This window comes from Eleginops maclovinus, chromosome 3 (assembly GCF_036324505.1).
Source record: "Eleginops maclovinus isolate JMC-PN-2008 ecotype Puerto Natales chromosome 3, JC_Emac_rtc_rv5, whole genome shotgun sequence".
NCBI lineage: Eukaryota > Metazoa > Chordata > Actinopteri > Perciformes > Eleginopidae > Eleginops > Eleginops maclovinus.
The window spans coordinates 244,595-263,996 of NC_086351.1; the positions used below are offsets into that span (position 1 = coordinate 244,595).

The 19,402-nt window shown below is 45.2% G+C and overlaps 1 protein-coding gene across 4 annotated transcripts in view; it reads left to right on the forward strand.

Annotated features, from left to right (window-relative positions):
- The first annotated feature begins 3,141 nt into the window (after window positions 1-3,141).
- The window catches only part of LOC134862241 (sodium bicarbonate cotransporter 3-like), a 36,762-nt gene continuing 20,501 nt past the window's right edge, over window positions 3,142-19,402 (forward strand). For 2 of the 4 annotated variants that reach the window (XM_063880023.1, XM_063880027.1), the window contains exons 1-11: window positions 3,192-3,316; window positions 3,543-3,828; window positions 12,866-12,947; window positions 13,129-13,269; window positions 13,486-13,624; window positions 13,921-14,081; window positions 14,491-14,679; window positions 16,569-16,675; window positions 17,655-17,812; window positions 17,992-18,079; window positions 18,500-18,646. In XM_063880023.1, coding sequence (XP_063736093.1) covers window positions 3,763-3,828; window positions 12,866-12,947; window positions 13,129-13,269; window positions 13,486-13,624; window positions 13,921-14,081; window positions 14,491-14,679; window positions 16,569-16,675; window positions 17,655-17,812; window positions 17,992-18,079; window positions 18,500-18,646 — 1,278 coding nt within the window. In that variant the 5' untranslated portion in view covers window positions 3,192-3,316; window positions 3,543-3,762. Of the gene's footprint in view, window positions 3,317-3,542; window positions 3,829-9,618; window positions 11,206-12,865; window positions 12,948-13,128; window positions 13,270-13,485; window positions 13,625-13,920; window positions 14,082-14,490; window positions 14,680-16,568; window positions 16,676-17,654; window positions 17,813-17,991; window positions 18,080-18,499; window positions 18,647-19,402 lie in introns of those variants that run through there. The other 2 variants (XM_063880026.1, XM_063880025.1) reach the window with 2 other exon arrangements.

Genomic DNA, 19,402 nt, shown 5'->3' on the forward strand with positions numbered 1-19,402 from the left:
CTCCTCTCTGAGTGGAACCCCCTCTCTGAGTGGAACCTCCTCTCTGAGTGGAACCTCCTCTTTTCCTGACATTTCCCCCCATTTTTAAACATATTTTGCTTAGAATCTTTGGACATTATTCAGATTTTTTATGTTTCCTATATTTTTCGTACATTTTTTTGTACCATATTTTCTAACTCTTGGTCGCTCATTATATTATATGTAATACATTTTTCACACTTTTGACTTTTTAATTTAATCACATAAATGAATGTGTAATCTTTCTATTCTTTAAAAGCATTTCCTTTGCACTGCATAATACAGAATACTTCCGATGTGTTTCTCTTGCTTAGCAGTTCGCAACGGGGTGCATCATGGGATTTGTAGGCGGTTATCTTCAGCAGGCAGCTCAGACGGAGAGGGAACCAGCACAGAGCGAAGATCAGAACCAGACCGAAAACGGCTTTAGCAACTTCTGTTTACTGTGTGTGTGTGTGTGTGTGTGTGTGTGTGTGTGTGTGTGTGTGTGTGTGTGTGTGTGTGTGTGTGTGTGTGTGTGTGTGTGTGTGTGTGTGTTCACCTCCCCAAAAGACCAAGTGCTACAGTGGTGTCCCTGACTGCTCCCCGGGCGCCGTACATATGGCAGCCCACTGCTCCCAGCACTAGGATGGGTCAAATGCAGGGTGTTCCCCTCTGTGGGACCAGTGAGGGCTCCTCCTTCTTCTTCTCTTCTCTAGACATGTCCCACCCCTCAGCCTATCACGTACAATGTGTTGGAACGCTAGCCAATAGAAGCCCGAGTGAAACGTGGTGATGTCACTACCTTCGGAAGTAAACAAAGGAGTCCAATTGAGGCAGGTAGGGGGGGATGTGAGAGAGGGAACGCAGGGATTTCAGCCTCTGCAGACCATTGACATGCAGCCCCCCGACTTTACCCCTAACCTGTTGAAACAGACTTTATTATTTAGGAGCATTTTATGCAGAATTAGTTATTTAAATTCAACTCGTTTTTATTTTGTATCAACAAAGTTTGCCTTATCTGAACATTTGTTTGGAAAACCACTGCCTGAGTTTGATCCATTTATATCTTTGTGATTATTCAGAAGAATTTAAATCTATAATTATTTCTGACCATTTTTAGATATTTAACATGTATTTGTTAAGACTTTTACAGACATTTTACATTTACTTTCTGAGAATATTTACATCATTTTGGGAAACTGTCTCATGCGTTAATGGGGGTATTTTTGAGACTTATTCCCATATTTAAGGAAATTTTCCACAAATAAAATCAGTATTTTACTGCTTTTTAAGACGAGGCATTGGATGGCGGCTTCGAAATCTACCCTTTTCAGGTAGATTTCAACACAGCATTTTTTAGTGTGTGCTAAAAGTTGACATTCTGAAACAATTCTGAAACTTGAAAAAAGTCAGTTCTTTCAAGCAAAAGTGAGACTGTTTTAAAGAACAGGATTAGAGCCACTTGAAGGAGTTACACAAATTTGAAAATATTGGTACAAGTCGAAATAAAATAAAGAAAAGTCTGAATTTTTAGGAGAAAGAGATTTTTTGAAAGAATAATGGCACGGGTTTAAAAGTCGACATTTAGAAAAAAAATAGAAAAAAGTCAGATTTTTGAAGGAGTTGTCGGAAATTCCAAAAAACTCAACAAAAAAATTAAATGGAAAAACAATCAGGAGATAAAGAAACAGACGTGTGATAGCTGCAGTCGCCACCCCCCTCAGAAAGACCCTCAGTGAAGCCCATGCTCCTCACTGACCTGCTCATTAAAGGATCAGTCCAAAGGTTTCTCAGGGTTACTGCAGGATGGATCACTGCTTCCATGAATTTAGTGATGGATGTAAACATTTGAAACGTAGCTTTGAGAGTTTCTCAGTTACAGGTTTTGATAGATCAGACTGGTAGAGCAGCTGGACCTCTTAAAGGGTTCATTTCCTACCAAATAGTTTCTGCACTGATCAGGGGGAACTCGGCTGACTGAAGGGGTCAATTATTGAGCAAACTTTGAGAACCACGGCTCTAATCTAAAATATATGAAATGATTTTTTTTATTTGTGTTTTATTTGTTCAGGCCCCCCTGTTGTTTTAATAAGCTGCCTAACAATGATGTCATTATGTAACTTGCAGCAAGTCAGAGGTCGTCGGAAAACGTAATGAAAAGTTTAATCCGCTCACTTAATTAAAACGCGTTCTTAAACTCAGTTTACACAGGTTATTACATCCAAAGCCACTCACAATAAGTGTGAAAAACATAGAGAATCAAACTGAACAACAAGGAGAGGTCAGACATATTCCCTTCAAACCAGTCCTCCCATTATAAGGGGGGTTAGCTACAGGGCCTCAGCTAACTCGATAAACAGCTTTTATTTTGCAAGAATTGAATTGCCAAGATGCAATGGAAACAGAGGCGTTTCCAGTTTGCGATGGATCTGCAGAGTTTCTGCTGTCCTGATGTCAATGGGGAGCTCATTCCACCAATCAGTGGCCAGGATAGCAAACAGGTGTGTTCATGGGTTCCACTCGCAGAGATAGAGCAGCAAGCCAATTGGCACCTGATGGAGTGCATGGTTTAACCCAGGCCTGGATATAGGAAGGGGCTGATCCCCTCACAGCTTTGTAGGCCAGTCTCAAAAAGCGTTGGTGTTTGTGTATCTATTCCTTTATTCAATCCAATATTTGTATTTATTTATTATTTCTTTCGTTTTTCCTGTTTTTTCTTGTATTCATTCTTTATTTAGTTACTTATTTCATTATTATATTATTTTCTTATGTATTTATGTATTCATTATTTTCTCTTTCTCTATTTATAATATAATGTATAACGTGTGAAAAACGTCCCCGTGGGACTATTAGGTATTCTGATTCTGATATGTATTACTGTTAAATTCGTCACATACGATAAGACAAGCAGACAGATCTTGATCAATTTAAAGTCCTTAAATCTAAAAAAAATACTTTATCTAAAAAACAACTCAAAACTTACTGATAAAGTTATTTATTTAAACAGAAAATCTCTGATGCTTCGTCCCGATTTGGCACCGCCCATTACACTTCTCCGCTCTCTGATTGGTGGACGTGAAAAGAGCGCTGCCACGTCAATGGAGGAGTGAGCTGTCAATCACAAGAAAGGGGGCGGGCTCTGCAGCTGGAGTTGATATGTTGCGGGCAGTCTCAAAGAGTTGGAGAGACGTTTAGACAGGAAGGTAACGGCCAACACGGATTATTATCTCCTCCCACAGGAGAGGGACTTTTAACATCTGTATTTCTGGACATGGAGGCAGATAACAGCGAGCAGATGAGACCCCTCCTCACATCTGTAAGTCCCCCCCCATGTGATGGCTGTAAATGATCTCAGAAAGTGGAGACACAGGAGGCTCTATCCTAACATGGAGTCAGATAAAGCTCCATATAAACCGTTTGAACCGCCCGGTGTTTCTTGGTTAAGGTGCAGCTTTAGAACAGCTGCTTTTAAACCGTGTGCTGTTGTTGTTGAGGACCACGCTTATGCCAGGAAGTGAAGTAACGATGCGTTTCCCCATCAGGAGTCAACAGAGCGATATGCATCTAGAAACAGCTGATCCTGCTGCACAGGCTGGCTTCATCAAAGAAAAGTTCCTGAGACGCTTTTTAATTCCTAATCTGACCCTAATCTGACTGAGTTAGCGTCTGGGATTTTACTCGGCATGCTTCACATCAATTCAGCAGAAGGGGAGACGGGATGGCTCCAACAAAGTCCTAATCCTCCAATCAGAATCATGCTAGATGATGACACTGTGGTGGCCAGCAGTACATATTTACTCAAGTGCTGTATTTAAGTACAATTTTGAGGTACTTGTGCTATTTCAATGTAATGTTACTGTGTACTTTTACTCCACTACATGTATTTAATCCCTTCAGTGACTTTACAGATTCTGATTACTGATGGTGAATATAACCCCTTAAATCAGACTGTAGTTCACCTGCAGTAAATCCAGCAGCTACCCTGCAGTATACAAAGCATTCAAACTAGCTGCACCTTTACCAGCTCTGAGAACACTTTAATGATCAATCATTATAAAACATATCAGAGATATTATTCTGAAATGGACCAATCAGACAATGACTACTTTTACTGTCGCTGCTTTAAGTACATTTAGAGGAGAGTACTTTCTACTTTCACTGGAGGAACATTTAGAATACTTTCACTGTGACAGAGTATTCCTACACTCTGGTACTTCTACTTTACTCAAGTACAAGACCTGAGTACTTCTACTTTACTCAAGTACAAGACCTGAGTACTTCTACTTTACTCAAGTACAAGACCTGAGTACTTCTACTTTACTCAAGTACAAGACCTGAGTACTTCTACTTTACTCAAGAACAAGACCTGAGTACTTCTACTTTACTCAAGTACAAGATCTGAGTACTTCTACTTTACTCAAGTACAAGACCTGAGTACTTCTACTTTACTCAAGTACAAGACCTGAGTACTTCTACTTTACTCAAGTACAAGACCTGAGTACTTCTACTTTACTCAAGTACAAGACCTGAGTACTTCTACTTTACTCAAGCACAAGACCTGAGTACTTCTACTTTACTCAAGTACAAGATCTGAGTACTTCTACTTTACTCAAGTACAAGACCTGAGTACTTCTACTTTACTCAAGTACAAGCACTGAGTACTTCTACTTTACTCAAGTACAAGACCTGAGTACTTCTACTTTACTCAAGTACCAGACCTGAGTACTTCTACTTTACTCAAGTACAAGATCTGAGTACTTCTACTTTACTCAAGTACAAGACCTGAGTACTTCTACTTTACTCAAGTACAAGACCTGAGTACTTCTACTTTACTCAAGTACAAGACCTGAGTACTTCTACTTTACTCAAGTACAAGACCTGAGTACTTCTACTTTACTCAAGTACAAGATCTGAGTACTTCTACTTTACTCAAGTACAAGACCTGAGTACTTCTACTTTACTCAAGTACAAGACCTGAGTACTTCTACTTTACTCAAGTACAAGACCTGAGTACTTCTACTTTACTCAAGTACAAGACCTGAGTACTTCTACTTTACTCAAGTACAAGATCTGAGTACTTCTACTTTACTCAAGTACAAGATCTGAGTACTTCTACTTTACTCAAGTACAAGACCTGAGTACTTCTACTTTACTCAAGTACAAGATCTGAGTACTTCTACTTTACTCAAGTACAAGATCTGAGTACTTCTACTTTACTCAAGTACAAGACCTGAGTACTTCTACTTTTACTCAAGTACAAGACCTGAGTACTTCTACTTTACTCAAGTACAAGATCTGAGTACTTCTACTTTACTCAAGTACAAGACCTGAGTACTTCTACTTTACTCAAGTACAAGACCTGAGTACTTCTACTTTACTCAAGTACAAGACCTGAGTACTTCTACTTTACTCAAGTACAAGACCTGAGTACTTCTACTTTACTCAAGTACAAGACCTGAGTACTTCTACTTTACTCAAGTACAAGTTCTGAGTACTTCTACTTTACTCAAGTACAAGACCTGAGTACTTCTACTTTACTCAAGTACAAGTTCTGAGTACTTCTACTTTACTCAAGTACAAGACCTGAGTACTTCTACTTTACTCAAGTACAAGACCTGAGTACTTCTACTTTACTCAAGTACAAGACCTGAGTACTTCTACTTTTACTCAAGTACAAGACCTGAGTACTTCTACTTTACTCAAGTACAAGATCTGAGTACTTCTACTTTACTCAAGTACAAGACCTGAGTACTTCTACTTTACTCAAGTACAAGATCTGAGTACTTCTACTTTACTCAAGTACAAGATCTGAGTACTTCTACTTTACTCAAGAACAAGACCTGAGTACTTCTACTTTACTCAAGTACCAGACCTGAGTACTTGTACTTTGCATGACAGGTGGAGATGCTGGTCGTGATGTCATTATTAATGAATGGTAGACTGAGGTCCCAGGCTCCTCCAACACACAGAAATATACACGGGGTATAACACAGCGGTGCAGGAAGAGATATAGATGAGCATAAAGATGATGTTGCAGAGGAAGTGAATAATGTCAGGAATAAATGTTGTGAGTAAGTAAAGGCAGGAGTGTGTAAACATGTAATCCGATAAACCAGAAGTACTTTATTCCTCTGTGTTTCTGAGTGACCACACACTGCTTCTGATCCTGCTGCATCATGGTCGTGGCGCCTTGTGTAAACCCGGACTGGATTTCCTCTTCCTGACCCAGGAATAACGTGAGGGTTCTCCTCCTCTGCTCCGGTTAAAAACTGGGGATTGAAGCAGGTTGATGAGCAGGGTTTCGCTCCACAGGCGATGGAGTGGGGGACATTTGGACAAATGAAATTGCGTGAAATCGTTGTTCTTTGACAAAAAGACTAATGATTAGTCATGCCTTTTGTTCCTGTCTAATTTTCTCATAGTGACTTTTTTACTTGTAATGTGCACAGTTTGAATGATAATACGTTTCTTTACTTTGAAATGTATTCTGTTGAATTTCCCAGTATGACCCCTCCCTCTCTGTTATTGAACATAAGTGGTTTTCCACTACAATGGCCTCAATACAGCGTCCCATGGAAGGCATCATTACCTTGATTACAATTACACATTTACACTAAATAATTAAAGGTTCAGTCGTTTCTGGATCATTCAAAGTAGGAGTTGTTGTTGAACTCTGATTTGTACACCTCCAGCTTATTGTTGGTGTTTTTATCACAGAGTTTAATCTGCCGCTGACTTCCTGTCTGAGGTGAAGCTTTTCTCTGCGTGCATTGAAGCTGTGAACGATGTGGAGCTCATTGTTCGATGGGGAAGTGGAAGCTCTGTGAACGGTTTCCCCTCGACAATAAAACGATGTTAATGAGGCTCTTTGATGCAAAGCAGCAGCCAGACGTCAGGGTGGCTTTCAGGAGGAGGAAGGATTCATATCTGCACGCTGCGCTGATAGCTCCCAGATATCTTTGGTATTATTGAGTCATCTATAATACCTCAGAGTCAAATGTCATACGGAGGAAAATGTCGAGTTGTGTTTATGCACTAAAGCAGCTAACCTCAGCACTACAGAGCACGCTTAGTGATGCAACACCTGTGCAGGTGAGTGCTGGGGAAGTGCCCAGGTGACTCAGTAACGTCAGTTACCCTGTCTTTGGGGGACCGGGGGTGGGGGCTGTTGAGTGGAAACACAGTCAGCTGGGAAACAGAGGAAATATAACCTGTACTGCAGGAAGAGTATGTGCTGGCTTCACTCTAAATTCTTCTTCTGTTGCTGGAAGACAGAGGGATTCCTCCCCCCCCCCCTCGCTGGGATTTTGGACCAAAAACGTTTCTGATATACGTTTAGTTCAGCAGGAGAACCTCCACGTATCTACACCGCTCTATGACTTCTGGAGTGAAAGGCTAATGTTGGGCTATAAAGGAACTACAGCATGGTCACATGACTTCACGTCTCCACCGCTAAGCTAAAGGAAGCTAATGTTGGGCTATAGAGGAACTACAGCACGGTCACATGACTTCACGTCTCCACCGCTAAGCTAAAGGAAGCTAATGTTGGGCTATAGAGGAACTACAGCACGGTCACATGACTTCACGTCTCCACCGCTAAGCTAAAGGAAGCTAATGTTGGGCTATAAAGGAACTACAGCACGCGGTCACATGACTTCACGTCTCCACCGCTAAGCTAAAGGAAGCTAATGTTGGGCTATAAAGGAACTACAGCATGGTCACATGACTTCACGTCTCCACCGCTAAGCTAAAGGAAGCTAATGTTGGGCTATAAAGGAACTGCAGCACGCGGTCACATGACTTCACGTCTCCACCGCTAAGCTAAAGGAGGCTAATGTTGGGCTATAAAGGAACTACAGCACGGTCACATGACTTCACGTCTCCACCGCTAAGCTAAAGGAAGCTAATGTTGGGCTATAGAGGAACTACAGCACGCGGTCACATGACTTCACGTCTCCACCGCTAAGCTAAAGGAGGCTAATGTTGGGCTATAGAGGAACTACAGCACGCGGTCACATGACTTCACGTCTCCACCGCTAAGCTAAAGGAGGCTAATGTTGGGCTATAAAGGAACTACAGCACGCGGTCACATGACTTCACGTCTCCACCGCTAAGCTAAAGGAGGCTAATGTTGGGCTATAAAGGAACTACAGCACGGTCACATGACTTCACGTCTCCACCGCTAAGCTAAAGGAGGCTAATGTTGGGCTATAGAGGAACTGCAGCACGCGGTCACATGACTTCACGTCTCCACCGCTAAGCTAAAGGCGGCTAATGTTGGGCTATAAAGCAACTACAGCACGGTCACATGACTTCACGTCTCCACCGCTAAGCTAAAGGAGGCTAATGTTGGGCTATAAAGGAACTACAGCACGGTCACATGACTTCACGTCTCCACCGCTAAGCTAAAGGAGGCTAATGTTGGGCTATAAAGGAACTACAGCACGCGGTCACATGACTTCACGTCTCCACCGCTAAGCTAAAGGAGGCTAATGTTGGGCTATAAAGGAACTACAGCACGCGGTCACATGACTTCACGTCTCCACCGCTAAGCTAAAGGAGGCTAATGTTGGGCTATAAAGGAACTACAGCACGCGGTCACATGACTTCACGTCACCACCGCTAAGCTAAAGGAGGCTAATGTTGGGCTATAAAGGAACTACAGCACGGTCACATGACTTCACGTCTCCACCGCTAAGCTAAAGGCGGCTAATGTTGGGCTATAAAGCAACTACAGCACGGTCACATGACTTCACGTCTCCACCGCTAAGCTAAAGGAGGCTAATGTTGGGCTATAAAGGAACTACAGCACGGTCACATGACTTCACATCTCCACCGCTAAGCTAAAGGTGGCTAACGATGTCTCAAGTAGACTCTTCAGAATCAGAATCCATTGATTGGTCCCACAGAGGGGGATGTAAATGTGCTACAGCAGCAACAGAGACAGCTTTACAGAAAATATGAAGATAAAGAAAAACACAATTTACAAAATACACTTCCTGTTAGCAGCTTCCCTTTCTATAGTCAGTGGGGTATTTACTGAAGTATTTCATGTTGTGGTTCAAACATCTCTTCAGCCTTAGTTAACCACAGACCATAATTCTGTCTAGCCCGTGCAGAGGAAGTCAGAGGGAAGGCACATCCGGATCATGTCAGTACAGTAGCTTGTGTGTGTGTGTGTGTGTGTGTGTGTGTGTGTGTGTGTGTGTGTGTGTGTGTGTGTGTGTGTGTGTGTGTGTGTGTGTGTGTGTGTGTGTGTGTGTGTGTGTGTGTGTGTGTGTGTGTGTGTGTGTGTGTGTGTGTGTGTGTGTGTGTGTGTGTGTGTGTGTGTGTGTGTGTGTGTGTGTGTGTGTGTGTGTGTGTGTGTGTGTGTGTGTGTGTGTGTGTGTGTGTGTGTGTGTGTGTGTGTGTGTGTGTGTGTGTGTGTGTGTGTGTGTGTGTGTGTGTGTGTGTGTGTGTGTGTGTGTGTGTGTGTGTGTGTGTGTGTGTGTGTGTGTGTGTGTGTGTGTGTGTGTGTGTGTGTGTGTGTGTGTGTGTGTGTGTGTGTGTGTGTGTGTGTGTGTGAACTCTCCGCAGAGTTTAATGCAGCCTTAAGAGGATTAATGATTGACAGGAATCCAGCATTCACATAGTTCTGTATTTGTGCTGCAGTTCTGGAGAGGATGTAGTCCAGTTTGATGGTGTTTGAATGGGTAAGAGGACCAGTTTATCTGATCTGTTCAGGCCCCAACAAATACAATCACACCCACAGAGCTGTATCTAAGCAGTGTCATAGTTTAGAGGAAGTGAGTGTTCACATTTCCCAGCTCACATCAGTCTCAGTGCTGACCTCCTTCATGACAATTTACTGAACAATCTAAACCAGTGAAACCACCACAGCTGTACCTTTCTCCTGGACATCTCCAGTAGTCTATACCTTCAGGGGGTCGGAGAACAGGTGCAAGATAGCTCCGGTAGACCTGGATGTGCTGACTTGTTATCTCCAGTCATGTAGATCCAGAGACAGCTTTACAGAGAATCTGCATTAAAACATATGAAGATAAATGGTTGTTGCACAACTACTCAGTTTGTTGTTGTTTGTGTGTGTGGGGGTCTACCGGGGGCCATGCTGGTTATAGAGTCTGACTGCTGCAGGAAGGAAGGACCTGCGGTATCTCTCCCTGAGACACCGCGGGGGCAGCAGCCTGTCGCTGAAGGAGCTGCACAGTGCGGACAGGGTGTCCTGGAGGGGGGGGGACACATTGTCCAGCAGGGAGGACAGCTTGGCTGCCATTCTCCTGTCTCCCACCACCTCCACAGGGTCCAGAGGACTCCCCAGGACAGAGCCGGCCTTCCTTATCAGTCTGTTGAAGATGCATTTTGGTTTGTTGGCTGGAAAGATAAACAACTAACTGAAACTATCTGTCATTTCTGGTTGGTTATTAGATGGGACTTGACCAGGGACTTGACTTAGGACTTGTTGGTCTTGAGTTGAAATGTTTTGCTTCTGTCTTGGGTCTTGAATTGGCACTTTTTTAAGCCCTGACTTGAAAATGTTTGGTTCTCTGTCGGGATTTGAATGTGGTTTATTGACCTTGAATTGGGACTAAATCAAGACTTGGTGGACTTGAATTGACTTTTTCACTTTCTGATTTTGACTTGAACTGGAATCGGCACTTTTTGAGTCTTTTTGGTTCTCTGTTGGGCCTTAACTTGGGACTTGTTAGTATTGACTCGGGACTTGTTTCCTCCACAGCACTTCAATATAATAGTTGTGGTGCAGTATGAGCAGGGAGAGTTCTTCAGGTTGTTCCATTTCACTTTCAGATTCTGGTTTTGTGATTTTGTTCAGATATGAGAAGCATTCATGAAGACTCCGCCTCCTGGGTCTTCTTCTCTCCTCCCGTTTCTCCTCCTCTCCTCCCGTTTCTCCTCCTCTCCTCCTGTTTCTGCAGCCTGCTGCTCCCTATCAGGCGCTCAGTGAAGCGACACACTCGGCTATAAATACCCGTCTAGTATCTGCTGCCGTCTGTATGCACACTCTGAACCTGGAGGACCCTCAGATCCACTGGATTTATTTCCTGCGCGGCTTTTCAAACTCTTCTTCTGGACGAGGGTTTTATGAACGTCTGACTTGACCCGGTGCCCTGTGGTTTGCACGGAGAAGCTATGGGAGACTATTGGGGCGATATAGCCAGTGAGAGGGTGTCCCGAGCCATGTCCCTGGTAAGTATGTGCTTTGAAAGTACAGCAGTTACTGTCACATGTTAGCAGGAAATCTGAATCAGTTATACCACAAAGGAGCTTCCTGGAGCAAACGGAGACACTGAAAGAAGAGGACCTTTACAAGCAGTGAGGGATAAAGACGCAAAATATAAAATATGAGGACAGGAAAATACAATATGACGAATACTACATTCAAAGTGGCAGGATTTACAGCTCGCCACTTTAAAGAGTCCTCTCCTGCTGATGTTCAGGTGTATATCAGTATGTAGAGTCTCTACTTTAAAGAGTCCTCTCCTGCTGATGTTCAGGTGTATATCAGTATGTAGAGTCTCTACTTTAAAGAGTCCTCTCCTGCTGATGTTCAGGTGTATATCAGTATGTAGAGTCTCTACTTTAAAGAGTCCTCTCCTGCTGATGTTCAGGTGTATATCAGTATGTAGAGTCTCTACTTTAAAGAGTCCTCTCCTGCTGATGTTCAGGTGTATATCAGTATGTAGTGTCTCTACTTTAAAGAGTCCTCTCCTGCTGATGTTCAGGTGTATATCAGTATGTAGTGTCTCTACTTTAAAGAGTCCTCTCCTGCTGATGTTCAGGTGTATATCAGTATGTAGTGTCTCTACTTTAAAGAGTCCTCTCCTGCTGATGTTCAGGTGTATATCAGTATGTAGTGTCTCTACTTTAAAGAGTCCTCTCCTGCTGATGTTCAGGTGTATATCAGTATGTAGTGTCTCTACTTTAAAGAGTCCTCTCCTTCTGATGTTCAGGTGTATATCAGTATGTAGTGTCTCTACTTTAAAGAGTCCTCTCCTGCTGATGTTCAGGTGTATATCAGTATGTAGAGTCTCTACTTTAAAGAGTCCTCTCCAGCTGATGTTCAGGTGTATATCAGTATGTAGAGTCTCTACTTTAAAGAGTCCTCTCCAGCTGATGTTCAGGTGTATATCAGTATGTAGAGTCTCTACTTTAAAGAGTCCTCTCCAGCTGATGTTCAGGTGTATATCAGTATGTAGAGTCTCTACTTTAAAGAGTCCTCTCCTGCTGATGTTCAGGTGTATATCAGTATGTAGTGTCTCTACTTTAAAGAGTCCTCTCCTGCTGATGTTCAGGTGTATATCAGTATGTAGTGTCTCTACTTTAAAGAGTCCTCTCCTGCTGATGTCATGAGGATTTAGAGCCGGTCGGAGGATCTGAAAAACTGCTCTTTGATATTTCCAGATTCCTCGGGACAGTTTTATTTTTAGCGTTGTTTTAAACTGAACGTCTCCAGCACATCATCTCCCCGGGGCTTTTCCTTCTGCAGTCAATATCTTCTTTGTTTTATCTTCCATATTTCCTCCGCTGCAGGTCTTACTGGTTTCAGAAAGCTTCTGTAAACCATTGACCATCAGATGGGAATGTAAAATCACATCATTATTTTGGTAACTTTCACACATTTTCTCTGAATTTATTTGAGTTGTTTTTTCATTTATAGTCAGTTTGATGACACAATTCTTTTGCATATTTTCAAATATTTCTGGCCGTCTTTTATTGGATGCTCTATTTTTGTAACTTCTTAAGGTTTTAGAAACGTCCGTCCAGCTTCTTCTTCCTGTCCAACGGAAACAGCTTTTAACTTCTCTTTGAATTATTCCACGCTTAATTTCTTTCTGTGTGATTACAGGGAAACGATGAGGAGGCGGTGCTGGACCAGGGGAAGACCAGCTCCACCCTCTACACCAACTTTGAGAAGGAAGAACTGGAGAGTGAGATACACACACACACACACACACACACACACACACACACACACAAGGCGGCTAGCATTAGGCTATAAAGGAAGTACAGCACGGTCACATGACTTCACAAGTTAAACAGAAGTGGGAAAATGCTGAGTCACGTCAGGGTTTAGGACTCATTCCTGCACCTGTCTCTCTCCCTCTGCAGGTCACAGAGCCGTGTACGTGGGCGTCCATGTTCCTCTGGGCCGAGAAACTCGGCGGCGGCACCGTCACCGAGGACACCGACATCACCGGAAGCGTCGGGACCGCTCCGACCGGGAGGACGGACAAGAGTCCCCATCGAACGGTGCGTCCAATATTCAACACACACACACACACACACACATATATACACACACACACACAGATTTATCTGGAAGGGGGTTGCTGGGGAAGAGTGGTTGGTTGTGTTCCTGCAGACACACTGACCCAGAAGCTGCAGTTAGACAAATCAAATATCAGCTGATTTCTTTCTTTCGTAGATTTGCTCACATTACTCTTACTCCTACATTATGTCCTGCAGACACGCCGTCTCAGAGGGTGCAGTTCATCCTGGGGACGGAGGATGGAGACGAGGAGCACATCCCCCATGACCTGTTCACCGAGCTGGACGAGATCACCTTCAGAGACGGAGACTTCCAGGAGTGGAAGGAGACGGCCAGGCGAGGACACCGACTTTATTCACATTCACACTTGCCATGGATGAACTCCTGTTGGTTCATTGCTAAGTAGATATAAAAATGAAGTTTGCTTTGGAGTGAGGGATAATGAAACCCTGCCGTCGGGTGACTCACAACAATAATTGCAAATGATTTTATTGATTTTTTTAATGATCTGCTGCTAAACGCTGCAGAGCCCTTACTGTTCACTACAGTCTTTAGGCTGGATGAACATACTGTAAGAGTTGCATCCCACCAGCGCTGCGTCATGTGAAGGTAAATCTCTGCGGTGCTTCCAGGTGGCTGAAGTTCGAGGAGGACGTGGAGGACGGAGGCGAGCGCTGGAGCAAACCCTACGTGGCGACGCTGTCTCTCCACAGTCTGTTTGAGCTGCGCTCCTGCATCCTGCGCGGCACCGTGCTGCTGGACATGAGGGCGAGCGGCATCGAGGAGATCGCAGGTCTCTGAACACACCCTGATCCTGCTGGAGTCTGAAGCACTTTACTGATCCTAGGGGGGGAAGAGCCGTCTCCATGCTTTAATGTTCACAAAGCTCTTAATTTTTCTCATACTGCCTGTGCTGCAGCTCCTCTGCTCACCCTCTGTCTGAAACCAGAGCCCAGGCGCCCTTTTAGAGATGTCCCGCCCCTTAGCCCATCACGTAGAATGTGTTGGAGCGCTAGCCAATAGGAGCAAGAGTGTTACAAAGTGATGTCATTATGTTGAGGACACGGGGAGTTTAGCCTCGTTTACATGCTCTAAAACTTATAGAGCAGAGCAGAGCCGCTTTAAGTGAGGACTCAGGAAAGAGATTTGGATCTGGTCTCTCTGTGTGACGGCAGGATGTCCCCCCCTCTCCTCTCCTGCAGACATGGTGATCGACAGCATGCTGGCGTCGGGGCAGCTGGAGGAGGCGGTTCGGGAGAAGGTGAAGGAGACCATGCTGAGGCGCCACCACCATCAGAGCGAGAAGAAGCTGAGCAACCGCATCCCGCTGGTCCGGTCCTTCGCCGACATCGGCAAGAAGCACTCCGACAGCCATCTGCTGGAGCGCAACGGTGAGGGAGTGGAGCGTTATAGTAAGGGTGTGGGTTTAAGACATTTGGATTAGGGATTCTGTGTCTGTAGGGAACAGGAGTGTGACGGCACCACCCCAGCGCACCCAGGAATCACATTCTAAACGCCAGAGATGCTGAGTGAGACACAGGAACACAAAGCACTGGCAATCAGATTTGAAACGGGTAATATATATACGCACAAACACTTGGAGATGAATCACGCATGATGAAGCAACGCTAGCATCTCAGTTAGCATAGCACTAGCTTAGTCGTTCCTCTGTAGATCTGAAGATCCTGCACGCTCATGATCTAGAATCAGATTTCGATATTTTTGATATACTTCATAATCCGTGTGCTCTGCCTCTTTGTTTTTTGAAGAACTCCTTCAGTGTTTTCTGGTTTGCTGATTGGTCGAGCGCTAACGGTGTGCCCAGAAGGCAGCTCTCTGATTGGTGCATGGTGTGGTAGAGTAGGTGACGGTGTTTCTCCCCTCTCTGCAGCCGTGACCATGAGTTAATTAATAATAACGTCCGGATGCCGTTGCTTTTTTCCTCTCGCTCAGCATCTTCAGCTCTGACCCGGAGTCACTCATCCGCCGAGTCAGCGAGCTAATAATCGGCCAACAGCCGGCGAGCAGCGAGGCTGCGTTCCTCTGTAATATCCAGACTCTTTAATCCTGTTTGTGAGGAATGTTTGATTCTGCTGATCCAGACGGTTTCTGGGTCAGTCTGAGCAATCCGTACCGTGCGGAGCTGCAGGGATGACTGGTTTCTGTGCCGACCTCCTGACCTCCTGACCTGCAGACAGGAAGTGAGGAAATGCTGAGTGGGGGTTTGGACTCTCTCCTGCCGCTCTCTGTTGATGATCGTCTGTCTGAAAGCATCCTCTCACTTCAGCAACGTTCACTGCTCTTTCTGTCCTCTCACATCCTCTTCCTCTTTTCCTCTCCTCCTCCTCCTCCTCTTTCTCTTTTCCTCTCCTCCTCCTCCTTTCACCTCCTTTTCCTCCTCTAACCTCCTTTTTTTCCTCCTCTACCTCCTCCTCCTCCTCCTCCTCAGGGGGGGGTCTTTCCTCCTCGCCCCACACCTCCTCCCTCTGGGACGTCCCCCTGTCACCCCCCCTCTCCTCTGGAGTTCCTCAGTGCCGCCTCACAGAGGAAGAAGCTGCTGCTGCTGCTGATGAGGATGACGAAGAGGAGCAGTTTCCTGTCAGTCACTCAGGCAAATACCTCAGCCGGCTCTCCCAGCATGGTGTGACTGACCCCTGCAGAGGTCATGGTGTGACCCCTGAAGAGGTCATGGTGTGACCCCTGTAGAGGTCATGGTGTGACCCCTGAAGAGGTCATGGTGTGACCCCTGCAGAGGTCATGGTGTGACATCACACTGCTGCATGGTCCACGCTTCTACCCAGCAACAGCTGGTTTTAATCAGATGTAGAGCAGATGGTTATTTTACTACATGTTGGCATTAAGCAGGAATGACCCTCTGTTCCCCGCTCCCCCTGTTTCAAACCTCCCCCATTAGGAACCACTACTTTGATCAGTTGGTGGTCTCAGAGATTTGATCATGTGTAATTAAGAGCCTTCCAAAGTGAAGTGTGTGTGTGTGTGTGTGTGTGTGTGTGTGTGTGTGTGTGTGTGTGTGTGTGTGTGTGTGTGTGTGTGTGTGTGTGTGTGTGTGTGTGTGTGTGTGTGTGTGTGTGTGTGTGTGTGTGTGTGTGTGTGTGTGTGTGTGTGTGTGTGTGTGTGTGTGTGTGTGTGTGTGTCTGAAATCATTGAACAGGAGTCTGAAAGGCGGCATGTGTTGCACCTGAAGGCGCTCTCAGGATTCATTCAGAAAGTGTCTCCTGTCCTGTGTGATGAACCTCTCCTCCTCCTCCTCCTCCTGCAGGTCTGCTGGCATCGCCTCACTCAGCTCCAGGAAACCTCGACAGCAAGAACAGCGAGAGTCGCATCAACGGAGGAAACAGCCGTGAGAACAGCACCGACTTCAGCAGGGTAACACTCCTCCTCCTCCTCCTCCTCCCCCTCCTCCCCCTCCTCCTCTTTTTCCTTTACATATGTTTTTAAATAAATGAATGAGTAAGGGTGAGATTATAACCAAGTGGCACAAACATTGTAGTGTTTAAGGTGCATAAATTAGCCAAGTATGAAGGAGGTACAAATGATGAGAAAACATAAAACAAATAATAAAAAATAATAGAAATAAAAATACTGAAAATGACTGAGGCTGTTCTAAAGCTGCAGGAATGTGCAATATGTCAGAAGAATGCGAAGGTCAGGGGTGAGGAAGACCTCTGGGGAAGCACCGAGGCGATGTTTATATATTAAAGTTTGACTGTGAGCCAATCAGAAGCTGTGTTAGTGTCACGGTGTGTCTCTCAGCAGGCCTGCCGCTGTGCGTGTGTGCTGCCAGCCGGTAGGAAGCCAGCCGTAAGTCAACCGATCACAGGCCTGCGCTGTGGTCCCCGTGTGTGTGTGTGTGTGTGTGTGTGTGTGTGTGTGGTAAAGATGTTTTGTGGTGAAGAATCAATCTGTGTTTGTTGTCCGATAACACGGAGGCACATCTCTGCTTTGCATTATCACACGGCTGAGTTGAATACTCGATTCAGATTGGTCGATTTGAACACTTCAGAGGTTGTTAATACTCGATAGCGCACCGCTGCGATGCAAAATAATGACCGTTGCTGAGGAGGATCAAGTGAGAGAAGGAAAGAGGTTGAAAGATGGACAGGAAGTGAACACTAAAGGGAACAGCAGCAGATTTGGGGCGCTGTCCTGGAGCTGCTTCCTGCTGGACCCGACCCCGGACCAGCGGTAGAAGATGGGTCGATGGGTTCTGCCTGCACCATAAAAATAAAAGTCTGTGTGTTTTAGGCGATTAAAAGGGAAGCCCTGTGACTTTTAGATGATCCATCGAGAACAAGACGTGCAGAGCTTTGCTTCCTGAGCTGATTCTAACGCCCACGTGTTTCAGGTGGACATGAACTTCATGAAGAAGATCCCCCCCGGTGCAGAAGCCTCTAATGTGCTAGTGGGGGAGGTGGACTTCCTGCAGAGACCCATCATCGCCTTCGTCCGGCTCGCCCCCGCCATGCTGCTCAGCGGCCTCACCGAGGTGCCGGTGCCCACCAGGTCAGCTACACCAACACACACACACAAACACACAGACACACACACCATCTACTGCATTATACAGAGTGATGCAGGGGCGTGGTGTTTGTGTTGGACCCTAAAGGCAGCATCTCTGCGGTCCAATGGGATTATTGAAGAGAAAAACGGTTCGAGTGTTGAGAGACTTCCTGTCCCTGCAGGTTCCTCTTCCTGCTACTTGGCCCGTTTGGAAAAGGTCCGCAGTACCACGAGATCGGACGCTCCATCGCCACGCTGATGACAGACGAGGTGAGGAGTTTGATAGTGTAATTTATGATTTGAATATTAATATAAAGCAGCTGTAACCCCTCTGAACATGTTCCCAACCTTGGCTTTTCTGCGGGATCATGGGGTTTGGAGGTTAAACATTTCTAAAGGGAAATAAAACCAGTGAGATCAGGAGAGGCGCTCTGCTGGAAGAATATTTGAGATCACTGAAAGAAAAGTACAAGCAAAAAGTCGTAATAATTAAAACAATCTAAGGAAACCTGAACAAAGCGGAGCCGTGGAAGTGAGGAGTTTCTCTTGATGCATTTTCTAAGTAAGTAGACTCCTGTAGATCCAAGTAGATCCTGATTCTGAACCACCGGAGCGGGTACAGTGTAAATGCTTTTATTTTGAAAGGATACAGTTGTGTGCAGGACGTTCACCTGTCTCTGCGTCTGCCAGATCTTCCACGACGTTGCCTACAAGGCGAAGGACCGGACAGACCTGCTGTCAGGGATCGACGAGTTCCTGGATCAGGTGACCGTCCTCCCCCCGGGGGAGTGGGACCCCAGCATCCGCATCGAGCCCCCGAAGAGCGTCCCCTCCCAGGTGAGACCGCGTCCCTGACACCCACCGTGTTCTGAGCATATGAACTGGTACCATCAGATCAGAGGTACAGGAGCCCAGACTGAAGCTCTCCTGGTGCTCCAGCCCATCCTATAGTGACAGAGCTCCTCCTGCGCACTGGGAGCACCACACCAGTGCGTCTCATGTGCTCAGAGGCCGCTCATTAAAGGTGTCGGTGTGAAACAAAGCACAACGTCACACCCACTCAAGTCTGGACTGAGGTCCCAGGAAATAAGCAGCACAGTTAAAGAAAAGGGAAACTCAAGCTGCTGCTCCTTTCCATTTCTTTGGTTCTAAAAGTTAAACTTTATTTTAAGTTTTTTTCAATATTTATTTTCTTTGTGATTGCTTGAGGAAATCTTCTCTGGACCTCGATGCATGTTATTTGAATACCCCTGCCTTAACATTTCTCCAACTTCTATACGGGAAGTTGGCTTTAATATTAAAATGATGGGTTTAGGCTACCAGGTATTTTAGTTCAATGTTAAGGCCAACCTCCCAGCCGGGTTGTCCTGGTGGAGCGGACGCTGTCTAAAGTGCGGTTGGTTGGTTTATTGCTCCTGTGCCGTGATCAGAAACAGCTCTCTAAATAGAAGCTTGTCACTGGCATCAGGGTCGACTTACTGCCAATCACAGGAGTGTTGTGTATTATACGCGCTTACCAATACTTCTCGTCAATCATGAGTCAAAGCTCATCTCAGCTAAGCCCCGCCTCCAACATCAGGGCCAACATTCTGA